This window comes from Ciona robusta, chromosome 12, assembly GCF_009617815.1.
Source record: "Ciona robusta chromosome 12, ASM961781v2".
Taxonomy (NCBI): Eukaryota; Metazoa; Chordata; class Ascidiacea; order Phlebobranchia; family Cionidae; genus Ciona; species Ciona robusta.
This window is the reverse complement of record NC_143246.1, coordinates 3581547-3597580: the sequence shown is the minus strand read 5'-3', so window position 1 is coordinate 3597580 and position 16034 is coordinate 3581547. Positions and strand designations below refer to the sequence as shown.

The window sequence follows — 16034 nt, the reverse complement described above, 5'->3', positions numbered from 1 at the left end:
CGACGGCACAAAACGCCCGTTGTCTTTAAACCAGTATATGTGCCTTAACGATAAAAGTAAATTTTAATGGTTCTTTTTTATTTTTATTCATACAGTCGGTTGACTTGTCATAAAAACATCAAAATGTATCACAAAAATCGATAAAATAAACAAGGATTTTAAAAACAGTAAAACAGTAAAACATAAAACACAACTCATCTCAGTAACTCTGCCTTAGGTGCAAAGTACATTTCATTCGATGGTATTTGGCAGCACATGTGTTGTTATGGAGTTTTACGAGACTTTCTGTACACCATAACAGAATGTACAAAAGTACAAGCGGACATGAGGATCATGACAAAATTAGTAATTCTGAAATTTCGGTCTACTGCGATACCGATAGAAAAAAGTCCATATTGCAGAAAACCGGATATCCCAGCGATTAAGTTGTTGATGCCATATAGCTTGCCAAAATGTCCGGATGGAAAAGCAATTGACACGAACGCTGTATTACTTGCATAAACGAACGATCGCGTGATGACCAAAAGAACAAATGATGCATACGTCTGTTTAAAGGCAACTGTGATTGAAAATAAAACAGCCAGCAAGCTTGTGGCGAAAGTTGAAGCGAATAATCCGTTCCAAGTTGATTTGAGTTTACTGCAGCCTCGTTTTTCAGAAAAGTAAACTGTACCATCCGTGATTAAGCCGTTCGCAGGGGAAACGAATATTGCAAGTACAAGAAGAATGCTGAATATGTCAGTCAGTCTACTGACGTTTGCATCGCTTTGAAAACTTGCAAGCCAAGTTGAAAAACTCCCGAGGAAAAATATAATTCGTAGGTTAAGAAGGCAAAAGTAGAATTGCCCTGACCAAAACATGGGCGACTTTAAACATTGTTTTAAACTTATTTCCGATGTGTCCCGAACAGCCTCTTCTGAAACTTGATCGATTTTCGTCGCCAGTTTTTGTTCGAATTTGTTAGTTTCTTCATTACCGTCTTCGGCTTGATTCGCAACTTTTGGTTTTGATTGAAATATTTCTTTGAGGAAAGTCTTGATTTCAAAAACGCCGTATGCGGGAATGTCAGAACCGCTGGTATTTGATGGGCTTGCAAACCGTTTCCTTGGCATTAGAATAAAGGTTGAAATCCACGGGAGGATAGTAAATACCGCATATGCCTTTGCCATTAGTTTCCAATCTAGACCTTGATCATGAGCTATCTTAAACATAAGAAACACAAATGTTCCAGAATCAAAAGAACCGTTCAGTAATGTGATGATTGATGCCCGCGCTTTGCCTGCTAAGTTTCCGAGCTGAATATTGGACATTAAAACGCTGAATCCACTGATGGCGAATACAAGCATTGATGGGAAGAGTAAGATAGATGTATCCACGGTCGACAAAGCAAGGCAGGTAGCGGCCGCTGTAAGTAAGAGGACAGCAACCCCGCGATGTGTCCACGTACCAAATCGATCAAACACGTATCCGCCGAAAGGTAAAATGGTTTGAGATAGGGCAAGCGCTATCGTAAAAACCAAATTAAACATTTTGTAACTTTCGTCACATTGTTCGGTTGTTGCTTCCGACAGAGTGGAGTTCTTTTCACATAAGTGGGTGAAATATCCTTCATGTTTTAAAATATATTCCAGAGAAGGCCAACCGAAAATGACGCCGCCAAATAAAATACATTCTAAGCAACCGTTCAGAATACTTGCTATATGCTGCAGTCTCATGACTTTAAAAACCTAAGAAACAAGTAAGTGATTACTACGAGAGCTAAAACCAGCTCAAAGAAGCGGCGTTTGATTTATAAATAGTACTATAACATCGTTGGTGATTGACTGATTTGACTAAGAAGAACTATTGCTTATATATCCTGCTGTTATTTACCGTAAAGCAACTGGCCTGCACTTTTTCTGTGTGAAGGCACTTTAAACTGGCCGTGGGGGTTTCAGTTTTCGGTCGTTTATCTTTTACAAACCTTTGTTTTGCGCAGATAAAAAATAGAACGAATCCGTGTGAACTGGAGAGTGAATCCTAGTTTGGTTTTGCGCCCGCAAAAACAGAAACTACTTTCTTTCCTCCTAAAAATGAGATTAAAAATACTGTCAACATATGGTAAGTTGGGGTTGAGCATAACTAAACCTGATTGCTCTGATAAACACCTCGCACATTTAGAACAACTTGGGTCGAAAATAATATATTTTGACCATGTATAAACTAATATTTTTCTCTTTTTCAATTTATAAGACACAATAACAACTTGATGTTTACGAGTATCGATACGCCCTTCTTTCTACCCAAATAAGTAAAATGAATCAACCGTAGTTGTAAACAATGAACTAGTCGACCGTTGAAATATATCCTTTTTGCATGGTAAAAAGTTAATGCGAATAGCGATTCGCATTAACTCGTCATTTGATAACTCGCTAACCGCGTTATTTTGCATGGTCATTGGTTTATGCGCGTATCAACGTTGAGTTAGCCTATAATTTAGCATAATATTGTTAAATCTAATTAAAATAAGTTATGATGCTTTATAGTGCTATTACGAACAAAAATCTGTAATAATAATACCCGAAAAAGATTAATCTCTTAAAAGTGAAACTGTACTTCTACAATACTTTTCATTACTCGCATAATGCGAGTAACAACCACCTTCTACAGCAGATGACACACTTATGACGTTATGCGTGTTAACTTTGTTTTTGTAAGTAAATATGCGAGTACATATGCGCATAAAGGTGACCATGCAAAAAGGGTAATAGAAACCTTAGTACTCTCTACGGCGTTTATAGTGCTACAAATTTTAACCCCCTTCTGCTTATATACCATAAAAAATTGCACGGCTTTGGATAGCCGCATTGTACCAAGGTTTCTATATTTGGAAGTTTAATAATAATTTATTTTTACCCAAAAGTGTTTAAAATGACTCGTAGCATACTAGAACATACAAACAAAGTTGTTTTAAGCAATGAATACATACAAGCTCTATCGCGATTTAAACGAGGAAATATAGGTTCGTAAACATGCTTTTCTTCTTGGGCGTATTTTTTACAGGGCGAAGCTTTTCAGTTCATCTGAGTTGATAATAATATTGTTGCCAACACAATAATACGTTTAGTGCGCCTCATTTAAAGATATAAGCAGGGTTAGTATACTTTTACACAAGTTGGTATACCTTTAAATCTTCGTTTACGGGTAACCATGATAAACAAAATAAATTGGTATATCAGTAATATTTGAAAGCATTCTCACGGTCCAACAAAGCGAGTGGCAAAGGCGATTACTGCTGTTAAATGGGCATAAGCCACAAAGAAAAAAACTATATGCAGGTATATGAAGATCTAAAGTTATCACCAAAGTTTAGATATCTATAAACTCAATTGGGATCGGCCGTCAATTAGTGGCCAAAATAACACAGCTGGTATTTTTATTACTTTTTGTGGGTGAGGTCCTAGTAAAAAAAACTGGGATTCAGACCAGCTTTGGCCAATTACCTAAACACCAAAAAGTCCGTTTACTTATTTCATGCGATCGGTGCCGCGATACCACATCCCACTCAGACACATATGTCCTCGTGTGCTTGCGAGTTACCACACTTTTAAACTTTGTTTATGTTTTACTTTAATATGGTTTATAACTTGGACAACCCATTAGTGACTACTGGACAGGAGCAATGTCCGTTAAGTGTCTTGCCCAAGGACACATACGCCGATCAGTACTAGTATCGCCTTCGACCATCTAATCGGGAACACTTTGATTACGATACAGGCGCCTTAACCACTAAGTCAACTAAAACAATGGAGCACAGCTCTCATGAACAGGCACGTAGTATATTTAGCTTATTTTTGATTGCCCTTTTTTATTCTACGGTCGACTTAGCTAGATTAAAAACGAAATAACCAACAGAACAGTTTACAGTCTTCTGAACCACAAAGTATAATTAGGTGGGGGTCCATGCCTAAAGGAAAGCAGGCCTTCTCACAAAAAAGAACATTTTAACAATTTCTATTTTGACTTTCTTTATTGCTTCGTGCTATAAAACTCCACGAATTCTCTCGAAAAGTTTTACCTTCATTTTTTCTTTTCATGTACTTTCTAAGCTAAAAATGTGTAAAAATGAGCGGGCCTACTGGTAAAAGGAGCTTTGTTTTAAATGGTCCAACGCCGAGTCTCGTCTTCGCCCACCCCACTACCATGGTTTAATAATACAACTCCTTTATTAAACTATCCTACTACATACCGTATATTAGGATATGATTTCACTAAAGAGATTATTACAATAAATGTTAGAATCAAGAGTTTAGATAAGTCGCGCAAAAAACAACAAGATCAACACTGTTTGACAAAAAATAGATCCATATTGCTACTAACGTGCCCAACCACTGTTTGACGAAAACAGATCTGTACATAGCGCCATGACTCTATATGACCATTTACGTGCTCAATAAAATATATTTTTCAGGTTTCGCTTTTTGGGGAACTACCGTCATTTCTTCAGATACCAAAACAGGATAGTCAGTCAACTCTAATATGCAGTAACCGGTAACCTACGTAATATATCACTACTGTGACATTAAATATGTTTTTGCGCATTTTCAAAGTTAAGTTTCGACACGAACGCCCTCTCTGTTGGATAACTTCTAACTTGCCATAGAGCCATTAGGCCCATTACACTTGTGCCAAATCTCCGCACTGCAGCCTGGAAATATAATTCGTTTTTCGACTGGTCCATATATAATATATACAACAAGCTAAACGTTGGCAAGCACTGCTTATTTTTCATTGTATATGCGCATATTAATACTGATGATCCTATCGCTTTACGGAGGGAATAGCCACCGCCAATTTTGGTGTAATTTCTACAAATGGCATTGCGCTAAATTGCAATCCAATCAGTTCTGTTGATAGGTTGTTAAAAACACATGGGACTATGCAAAGAAGACGGTACACTTTTTCCGCTAGGTGTCGGTAATTATTTAAATTAAAAAATAAGAAAAAACACACAAAACAACACTACAGAGTGTTAATAAGTGTAAAACAAATTAATTAGATAATAATAATAACTTTCTAAATTCATAAAACACTAGTAAGAACATTTTCCCACATTGGGACCGTTATATCCCCCCTTTGTTCACTTTACTGTCGTCGAGTCTGTGGTGTAACGGTTTGCGTGCGGTTGTTTACTCTCTTTGTTTCATTTTTACCGGGTTCGAGTCCCCCACAGTGGAGTACTTTTTTTTTTTTTAAGTTTTTTTTTGTTTGATTAGCACGAGTTTGGGGTTATGGTTTAGGATTTAGCGGTTTAAATCTTATGTGTATAAACCGTGAAACTAACTGCTCCCCATAGAATAGAGAAAGAATTTGTCATCGCCTTCTAGGGGAAAAAGTGTACCGTCTTCTTTGTGTAGCCCCATGTGTTAAAAACAAAAGTGAAAAAATAGCTAATATATAGTAAAAACCTTGGAACTTTTTTGCATTATGGATCAAGCTATAGAAGCTACAGAAGAATTGCCTACTAGTGCTGAAAATACTTCACATACTGACAAAAATGAAACAAACCGCGAATCTAATGTAGAATTACCCCAACATGCCTCAGATGAAGAGAACGACCATTTGCAACTTCTTTGCTCTGAAATGTTTCAGAAAATGTCCCTGTACTTAAATGGTGAGGTGGAAAACACAATTCAGGATTACATTTTACTTGAAAATATGAACAAAGCAACAACTGTTAGGTATGATGAGATGCACCACACCGCACGTACAGTTGGCGATTCACTTCACGAGATTAACCAAAAGTTTTCGGACCTTCAACCTTATCTAGAGCAGATTGAAAACATTGAAAAGAGCATACTAACTTTGGAGCAAGCAGCATACAAACTTGATGCATATTCCAAACGCCTGGAGGAAAGGTTTAAAAGAGCACAAAAACTGGCTCAATAAATTGTTTTGTTTTATTTCATTTTGATTAATTTTTCTTTATATTTTTGCAATGCATTATAATATGTATACATATAATCATAAACTTTTTCTTAATTTGATAATTATGATTGCAAGTTAGGTTTTTAAAGAATTACCTAAAAAATAATGGGTTTTATCAAAAATTTAGCATGATTTCTGTGATTTTGCAGAAAAAACGGTTGACAGCCAATCGATAATCAACATTTTTCCAAAATTTAGTTCCAAAACTATTGTTTTTAAAGTGAATTGTAATTCGTGGCTGATTGTTACCATTTATGATTAAAACAATTTTCATATATAAATTTCCCCAAAAAAGGGGTTTATAAATTTCATTTATATATATATATATATATATATATAATTTTCTTATTTTATCATATTGCGATTTTGATTGCTCTCTTGAACATTTGTTACTTGATGTTAAAGGGCAGAAATTGTTTAAATTATGAATAGAATACAGAATCCTGTTTTAAAAGTTAACACAATTGTGGACACAGAAAATGCAACTGACGGAGCGTTCAAAATTTTAAAACTTGTACGGCCAGAATGGAACTTTGAAAACATTACTTTAAAAGTTGGTATACAATATTAAGCTTTACCATTGTATAGTTTGTTTAATTATTATTGATTTGTAATGGAAACTGTGCTTAAACTTGTTATTTCTATTTTTAAGCTTCACAATGTTTAAATGAGAAGTATATAAATAATATAATACGTATAATATATATATATAACAAAACAGTTTTATCGATGCTTTTTTCCTAGTATGTTTTGCAATAGGTCAAAGCTTTATAAAATCATTGATATTAACTTTTTAAGATTAGTTTAGAATTTGACATTGACATTTACTGATTTTTGATAAATGTTTCAAATAATGTAATATTTGGGTTCAAGGCTTGTTGCGGCTATCATTGTGTATGTGTCCCTGGGCAAAACACTTAACGGCAATTGCTCCTAGTGGTCACTAATAAGTTGTTCAAATTATCAGCCATAAATAAAATTATCCAAAATACTAATTAGTAATTACCCACAAAGTAAAATACATGGTGGCCCAACTCTGGCACAGGTGTATGAAACAGAACAATTGTGATATAACGAGCGTCATTTTCTGGCCACTCGAGGATAAAGTAAGCCAGTTACATATTTGTTTGTGTTATTTGCTTTTACCTACATTTGAGTAATTTAACTTTCTTAACAGGTATTTAGCAATGGCATTACAAACAAGATGTTTGGATTCCATCATTTGGAGAATAAAGACGACACAGTCTTGGTCCGTATCAATGGAAACGGTACAGAAATTTTCTTAGATCGTAAAGCAGAGGTAAATTATATAGTTAAGATTTTTGGCATGTTTGGCATTTAACATTTTTACAAAGTTAACTTCAAAAAACTAGTTTTTAACAATTATATATAACATATTAATTTATACTGTTATTTATTTAAACCTATAAAATGGCAGTAATTTTTATTAAAGTTGTGTTCTTGCTCTTGCTAAAAATGTTTGTTGTAAGACCTTTTGTCTTGTTAGTGATAAGGTTGTTTAAGCAGATAGGCAAATATGCATATATAACATATACAACAACATGCATACGATACTCCTTTTTTTGGTCAAAATTTGATTTGCCTATAACTTTTTTTTGCAAGGTCGAAAATTTTGAGATTCTTCATGAACACAACTGTGCCCCTATTCTATATTGCATATTTAACAATGGATTGGCCTATCAATTTATTAAAGGTGTGACGTTGACTACAGAAAGTGTCAGGCAAGAAACAGTATTCAGGTATATATTTCAAACTAGGGTAGAAATTAGGAAGTTCAAATTGTCTTAATCAATTAGAATTGATTCCTTTACGCACACTTTTGTTTCTATTAGAAGACTAACTTGATAATAATTAAACATAAATGGTTCATTCGTGTGCTAGGTGTACCGATCACACCTATTTTCTTCCAACTAAATGTAAATATATTTTTAACAACTATTGTTTTGTCACCATATCCTGTTTTTTTATTTGAAATCTTTGCTCCCATTAACGAAGGTGTCCGTACACCTCCTGCCAGCTTACAAGTTACCATGTATGTTACCACTTACTTTTTGGTGTTTTCCCAAGGACACATACCCCCACAATGGTAGCAGCGACGAGCCTTGAACCCATTACCTAAGGGTTACAGGCAGGCAGGCTAACCACTTTGCCACGGCGCCAGACAATGTTATTATTAGCCTATAAAGTTTAAAATATTTGGAAGCAACTGGGAAATTGCACACCAAGAAATTGATAATTTTATCAAATGATGTTTTATTTTATTCTGAAAAATTAAATACGAGGATGTTGCAATAGGCCCAATTAATATTTATCAGTTATTAACACTTGTTTACTTAGGTTAGTTGGTAAAGAAATGGCGAAAATGCACAAGATCCCTCTATCTGCTGCTGATCGAGCATCTGAACCTCAAACTTTTAAGCTGTGTAGAAAGTTTTTAAAAATAGTCTTTGGAGAAACGGAAAACTGGTAAATTCTATACATGCGATGCATTTGTAACCTGTAATTTTATAATCTAATGTAAATAAATAAATGTCATTTTTTAAGTTAAAGTGGATTTATTCAACTATCTTTGTATGTAAACTGTGAAAAATGTACTACTAGACCTTCTGTTTCCATTTTATATGAGTCTTTAAGGCACATCAGGGGAAATAGTATTTTGGTCGAAGGTAGCACATTTCCAATAAACCACATCTAAGCTATTTTCAAGAGTGAAATGTGTAAGCAATGTATGACTCAACTTGTAAAAGAGAAACTGGTGTCCTTTGTTTCTTTAATAAGACTTTCTCTTACCAGTGATCTTAAGTTGAAGACCATGATGTACTCTGAGGTGGAACAATTGGAGGAACTATTGAATGCACTGCATTCACCACTTGTGTTTACACACAATGACTTATTGCTACACAACATCATTTACAATAAAGATCAAGGTAATATCATATACTTGGTCATTGGTCTTATAAAATTGCTGTTAAAATACAAATGATTAGTTTTTACAAATGGGTAATTTACTAATTATATTTTTTTTTAACATAGGCTTACTTAATTGCCATTCATTGTACTGTTTGTAGTCTTTTAATGGTTTAATGGTTGCAACATCATTAAATACAAGAGATCACAGATCTAATGAATGAACACGTTTTAAACTAATTAGCATAAGACAGTAGAGTCGGGGAAGATGGTACACCTTTAGCACATATTCCAAATAGCCTGATCGTGCTTTAAACAATTAACAACGGTCTGTGAAAGTGAAGATACGGTTTTATAATTCATTAAATGTTCTTCGTTTACTATACCAAATGAAAAGAGAAAACAAAATGAAAAGGTGTCCCATCTACCCCCACCCTGCTATATTAGTTAATCCTTTTACTACAACGGTCGACTGGGCTCGATCAAAAACAAATCTGAAGTAACCAACAAAACGGGTTCTAGTCGCCATTGGTGACTGTGGAGCAGTAGGCAGAATGTATTTATACATGTATTATAACTAATGAAACTTATGACGTATGAGGATTGAGTGATTGGTAAAGAATATGTGTAAATACGCTTTGTACAACTCCTATACTACTGTAAACTTACACTAGTTAACGTTGTCGTCGCTTAAAAACGTTTGTTTTTATGAATTTTGACAAACCGTAATCACGCAGTAATTAGGTAATGTTAGAAGTTAATATTAATCATATGATGTTGAATTAAAAATAATGTTTCAATTATGATTAATGATAATACGGTATAAGAGTAGTGCATTTAATGCGTCCCCACTTAAATGCTAATAGTTTGATTCAGTCGTGAATCGTTGTGTGGATACGACACGTGCCGTCGTTTCCCGCCAAACTCCAGACAGTGTTTCCGCTATGTAAAGTGCATGAGGAAAGTAATCGTTAATTAATCGCTCATCTTGCGGTTTTAAATCTGAAAATTCAGTCTAAAAATTATAAATATATATTACGATTTGATTTCAATCAAGAAATTAAAGAAAAATGCTAGAATTAAGAATTAGGATAAGTGCGGAAAATAATGGCCCTATCAGCAACAACAACAACAAAGCCAAGAACAACTGTTCGACGAAAAAGGATCTATATGACCACTAACGTGTTCAAAAACGATATAAGGCTAAGGTAGAATATATATCCTTATATTGTTCTATTTAGTGATGTTGGTATTATGCCCTTATATAGTAACCAAGTCTATACCCGTTTAATGCTGTTGCCATTATGGGCATGCAAAGTTGTGAAAGTAAAAAAAACTATATAACAAGTTACAGGCCTGGTATGTCATAGAATAGAAAGGTACAAGGAGTATGAAATAAGACACTGCTACTATAACGACTATCATTGTCATATGTGGATAAATAAGTGTCTTTATTCATCTCACAGAAAAAGTAAGCTTCATTGATTATGAATATGCTGGTGTGAACTACCAAGCTGCAGATATTGGTAACCACTTTTGTGAGTTTGCGGGTAAGTTAAATCCTTTTGCAAATACTTGAAAATTTAACGAAAGAAACCGCAGACCTGAGTAAAAATATTTGGTTGAAAAGTTGGTGTGTTTCACTTTCATTAATCTAAAAAGTCCAAGTATTCCTGACTCTTTAAGGGTCCTTGGACATTTTAGAAACCTCAAACAGTTAAAAAAAAGAAATCAACATATATGATTTAGTAACATATAGTTCTGTTATCTTTGTTTTCCACCAAATGAAACGAAAAAAAGGAAATAAAACCCATCTGGCCATCTTTACCCCACTCTACTTTTCTATATAATTAGAATTAAATTAAACCCTAAACAATAGCTTCTAGAAACATCTAAGCTGTACTCTCCATACTCTATAATACAGTTCTGGATTTTTCTGCATCGTCACAGACTCACAGTACCAGAGTACCTCATCTTGTATTTTTTGTCTCGCCTTAATTTGGGACAGTGTTCCCTTTTTTTCGTTTTGCCTTAATTTGAGACAGTGTTCCCTCTTGCTACAGGGCAGCTTTCAAGCTTATTTTTAAACAGGCGTTGAGGAAGTGGATTACAGTTTGTACCCTGACCGTGACTTCCAGTTGAAATGGTTACGTAACTACCTCGCATGCTTTAGAGATGTGGCTTTGACAGACGTTCCAGATAATGATGTTGAACGACTTTATAAGCAGGCAAATAAATTTGCACTGGTGAGTTACTTAATGTTTTAATTAAATTACTCGACTACTCCAAATTACATATACTTGGTAAATAGTAAGCAGGTGTGCAACCGATGGTGCACAATATCATTTTTTCTATTCCATCAGCACAATATGATACACATCATTTTCCAGTGGCCTTTCTTAATATGTTGTCATTGTGTATGTCTTAAACTGCTAAGTTTTTACAATAAAATTTATATATCAATGTATGCATTAAATTTGTACAACTAACTGTATTTTATGCTGGTGACATTTTTCCAAACTAACTTGCAAAACTATTTAGGCAAGTCATTTGTTCTGGTCTATATGGGCATTAGTGCAGGCAAAATATTCCAAGATTGACTTTGACTATAAAGGGTAGGTAAAAATTTCCTGTAAGTTGGTATAACTGAAAGCCTTAAAAAAAACGCAATAATGCACAGATGTACATAATTTGTAAATCGTAAGTAGGCACGAGGTATATGAAATAAAACTGCTGAAATATAAACTATATAGCTTTTTATAGTTTCTAACATGCCAGAATACAATAGTACCTTGCATTTATTCCCATTAATTCAAATGTCTTTAACTTGATACTAATTAAACATAACTGGCTCGTTTGTCTGCTAGGTGTAGCGACCACGCTTATTTTCTTCCAACTAAATGTAAATCATGTTGATAACTGTTAGCGTGTTTTAACAACTGTTGTTTTGTTGCTACATCCCACCTTTTCTTTTAAAATATTTTTTAATTCTTTACTACCGTAATCGAAGAGACATATAAAGTTATTATTACGTTATTTTTATATTGCAGGTATTCCAAACTTCGTATGGACGAATACAAAAGAAGAAAACAAGAATTCCTTTCCTTGTAGCCGCACTAAACCAAGCAACATTTTTATAACATGGAATGTTTGGTACCTGAGATCTGCTTTACTCTAATCAGTTAATATTTTTTGAACTTAATTTGTAAGTGTAATGTGCATGTGCTAGCAGATAATGTTATTTATTGCGAAAACATATATTCGGTTGCCCTATCATTCCTCTTTCATTTAATATTTTTTCATTTATTTTTGGCAGCATTAAAAGTTAGTTTTATAACTTGAGCAATGACCACAGTACTTGTAATGTTTTTTTACCAGAAGTTACAAAATAAATCTTTATTATATTTGGCGCTTTTTTGGATTTTACCTCTGCTTGATTTTTTTTGTGAAATTTACAAAATATGCCAAACTGTATATGAAATCTGCTAAAATGAATACTTATAAAAAATTGTTTTTATGCATTTTATAATTATGACTAAGAAAAAACACTGGTCCGTTTAATTTTTAATTTTGGTGTACATTAAATAACCTGCAATTGTTATGGCCACATAAACATGCGCTTTACTCAAAATATTATTTTCTTTATTTTATGTACCTGATTTTTTGAAACTATTTTGGTATTAAAGTTACTGTGTATATTACGACCCATGCAATATTTAAAATACTTTTTTTTAATGTTTTAAGTCCTGAACGTGTGGATTGTTTTACACTCTGCCTTGACCGTTTTAACATTTTTAAGTATCTGTATCACACAAATGGTGAATATAAAGAATAAAACTAATTGATACATCTAATTTTTAAGTTGGATAGGCATATTTATAAACCTGTTTTAGAAACACAACAACTTGTTATAACTTTAAGTAAGTTGTCTTGCCGCGAAGTTTATTGAGTTTTCTAAATTGTCAGCCAAACATAAAAAGTGTCAGCCACATAATTACCTTGAAATTATCAACAAAAGAGAATAAAACAAAATAACAGACGTGATAACTCTGAAGGGGAACAAATTATGAACATTGTGTTATAACGACTACCTTAAATCTGCCACACAAGGATTGACAGTTTTTCGTAAAATATTTCATTTTCCAAGTAAAACTAGAATCACAATAACATCCTGTAGTTAGTGTATTTCAAAAGAAGCAGTTGGCAGATCAATAACACATGGGTCCGACCATACACAACAGCTGCATGCATAATATGGTCCGTGCAGTGCCAAAGTGGTTGGTGCGCCTGCCTGTAACCCAGAGGTAACGGATTTAAGGCACGTCGCTGCTACCATTGTGGGCGTATGTATCCTTATCCTTATACCCTTAGCGGGCGTATGTGTTCTTGGGCAAGACACTTAACGGCAATTCTCCATACCAGTGGTCACTAATGGGTTGTCCATTTTATCAGCTATACATTAAAAATCCCCTCAAAAAATATTTATCCACAAAGTAACATGCATGATATAACTCGTAAGCTGGTACGAGGTGTATGGACGCCCGTGTTATAACGCCTGTCGTTTTCCGACCAGCACGCAATAATAATGTTTTTCAACCGTGGATGTGTTTTGATTAAAAGAAAATTTAGTTTTAATCAAAACACATGCAGTATTATGCATACAGCCAATGCTAGTTTAGATAGTTCGGATATGTTTGAAACAAAAGACTAGGAGGCTTCGAATTCACACACAGGCTATTTAAATATTATAGAATGGGCTGCGTAAAGAATAATTCGGTTGTATTGCAGGAAGATAAGTTTATTTTCGTTATGATATATCAGGTATATACATGTATATATACATTCATAATCATAGACGCTTGGTTTCAAAATCCTGGACGTGCAAAATGTGACGTCATAATTAAATTAAGCGCGATAGGCATCGCTTATTATTATTGGCGTGTCGCTTACCACGCACCTTTTTTTGAAATAATTTTTGTATATGCAAGCACAGAAATAAAAATGAAAAAAGATTAGAAAGCGCATAGCTCCAGTGTGTATGATCTATGTATACACTCTCTCTTCCTTTTGCGATTCGGCCCCGTTTACTATTGTGGTCAATGGAAACCCGGGCGTTTGCGTAGTTTTTTCGTTACTTGCTTTAATTTAAGTTATAGGGAAAAATAAATATTTTATATATATTATATATATATATATATATATATATAGTAGGGTGGGGGAGATGGGACACCTTTTCATTCTATTTTCTCGTCTCATTTGTTAGTAAATAAAGAACATTCACAGAATTATAAAACCGTGTCCTCAGGAATCCTATAGACCGTTGTTAAATGTTTAAAACCCGATAAGGATATTTAGATTTTATGTGTTAAAGGTGTCTCGTCTTCCCCCACCCCACTGCATTATTAACAAACTGTTTGTTTAAACGTTTTTACTTAAATTTTTCAATTAATCAAATTTTTTAAACAAGCACAAGTCAATAACTTGCGTGATTGTTTTTATTATTGGTTCACAGGTCGATTACTTGCGTGATAATGGCGATTATAGGTTCATTGTTAGTAATCCAGGAGAAGACATATAATTGGCGCTGCGTACCTCACAGTTTGATATAAAATAAACGTTATTCGCTGGTTGCACAAATGGTAACAAACTACGATACCTAAAAAATCTATTCCAGAAGTATTGCTGCTTTCTATTTTCAATATTTTTTTCTGGAACCTATAGTAGGATAGGGAGACGGTATACCCTTCACACATGATATCCCAACATCCTGATTGTGTTTTAAACAATTTACAACGGTAATGGGAGTCGTGAGGTATAGCAGGATGGGGGAAGATGGGACACCTTTTAATCCTTTATATTTCGTCCCATTTGGTAGTAAACAAAGAACATTCAAATTATAAAACCGTATCGTTATACGACTATAGCATAGACCGTTGTTAGTTGTTTAAAACTTGATCAAGATATTTAGACATTATATGCTAAAAGTGGCCGATCTCCTACTAAAGGTGGCCGATCTTCCACAGTAGGCCTACTATATGAAAAGCGTCCTATCTTCCCCTTACTGTATACATTTCAAAGTAGAATTGATTATGTTTACTGTATTTCAAAAGAAGATTGTTGGTAGACCAATAACCAATCTATCCGACCACATACAATAACAAACATGACTATTTCTTGTTAATCAAAACAGACTTTCTTTCAATCAAAACATACAACTGCTATAAAAAGCCCATGGAAGTTTATAATTTAGATAGTTCGGAAATATAGTTTAAAACAAAAGACTAAGGAGGCTGCGAATTGAACACGCAGCAGGCTATGTAATTGTTATAGAATATATATAGGCTTCGTAAAAAATAATTCGTTTGTGCTGTTTGTTAATATATTTACCGTCTTTACTGGAGGAGTGTAGGTGAATATCATTAAACTAATAACAATCAAAAATGAAACAACAACTCAGTGTGATTCTTCTCTTCTGTTTAATTGGGTTCCAACTCGAAGAAGTCAGCAGCACAAAAATTGAAGATTTTTCGATGAGCCATGTGTTTAAAACCTCAGGACCGTCGTTCAAATGGACTGATAAGTGGAACGTGTAAGTATTAAGCCCATATTCCCGAGTAGTAGTTGCTACGATTTACGGTGACACATATTGTCATATAGCCGGTAGGCACATATTGTCATATAGCCTTTAAACAAGTTGTCATGTTTATATAAGGACAATGCCATATTAACTTATTTTTCCCCCATGCAGAAAACCGCAAGATGTGCACGTTTCCGACGACGAAAGTCAACTTGGTTGGTTGAGTTTTTTTGATATTTATTTGTTTTTCATGTGTTTTTGAAACTTTATTTTATTACAGAGGACATGCTTGATTTATGGGACTAAGACAGCAATTCCATTAACAAGAAAGAAATCTGCACACATGTATTGTATTTCATTATATTCACAGTTCACATAAAATGTTGTGCTTATTGAACAAATTACATATATACTGTTTCTTTTACTGTTTTTTTTTGGGGGGGGGCTTTTTATGAAACAAATTGTAATTGCGAAATGAGGGTTCATGGTCCACTTCGTGCACAAAGTATGCGCCGAGTATGACGTTCCGCTTGATTACTTATACACGCCGGTGAATTGCTGC

The 16034-nt window shown here is 34.2% G+C and overlaps 3 protein-coding genes and 1 long non-coding RNA gene across 7 annotated transcripts; 3 read left to right on the top strand and 1 right to left on the bottom strand.

The window, feature by feature from the left end:
* Window positions 1-61: 61 nt before the first annotated feature.
* On the bottom strand, window positions 62-1851 carry LOC149726890 (equilibrative nucleobase transporter 1-like). Its single transcript, XM_089890678.1, has one exon. The coding sequence runs from the start codon at window positions 1713-1715 to the stop codon at window positions 264-266; it is 1452 nt and encodes a 483-aa protein (XP_089746804.1). The 5' UTR covers window positions 1716-1851; the 3' UTR covers window positions 62-263.
* Window positions 1852-4400: 2549 nt separating this feature from the next.
* On the top strand, window positions 4401-6372 carry LOC149726889 (biogenesis of lysosome-related organelles complex 1 subunit 2-like). Its single transcript, XM_089890685.1, has one exon. The coding sequence runs from the start codon at window positions 5467-5469 to the stop codon at window positions 5926-5928; it is 462 nt and encodes a 153-aa protein (XP_089746811.1). The 5' UTR covers window positions 4401-5466; the 3' UTR covers window positions 5929-6372.
* Window position 6373: 1 nt separating this feature from the next.
* On the top strand, window positions 6374-12749 carry LOC149726888 (ethanolamine kinase 1-like). Of its 4 annotated transcripts, XM_089890683.1 has the most exons (10): window positions 6384-6520; window positions 7013-7073; window positions 7145-7267; window positions 7591-7727; window positions 8326-8454; window positions 8782-8915; window positions 10362-10445; window positions 10987-11141; window positions 11437-11510; window positions 11946-12749. In XM_089890683.1, exons 2-10 carry the CDS (start codon window positions 7017-7019, stop codon window positions 12004-12006), a joined length of 954 nt encoding a protein of 317 aa, XP_089746809.1. In that variant the 5' UTR covers window positions 6384-6520; window positions 7013-7016; the 3' UTR covers window positions 12007-12749. The 4 variants fall into 4 exon arrangements, with proteins under 4 accessions (XP_089746806.1, XP_089746805.1, XP_089746808.1 ...); XM_089890680.1 differs by lacking the exon at window positions 7013-7073 and having other exon boundaries at window positions 6374-6520; window positions 8326-8451; window positions 8779-8915; XM_089890679.1 differs by lacking the exon at window positions 7013-7073 and having other exon boundaries at window positions 6374-6520.
* A 2439-nt stretch (window positions 12750-15188) lies between these two features.
* Window positions 15189-15891, top strand: LOC149726887 (uncharacterized). Its single transcript, XR_016386282.1, has 3 exons — window positions 15189-15484; window positions 15644-15687; window positions 15753-15891. It is a non-coding gene; the product is annotated as an uncharacterized LOC149726887 (long non-coding RNA).
* The last annotated feature ends 143 nt before the right edge of the window (window positions 15892-16034 follow it).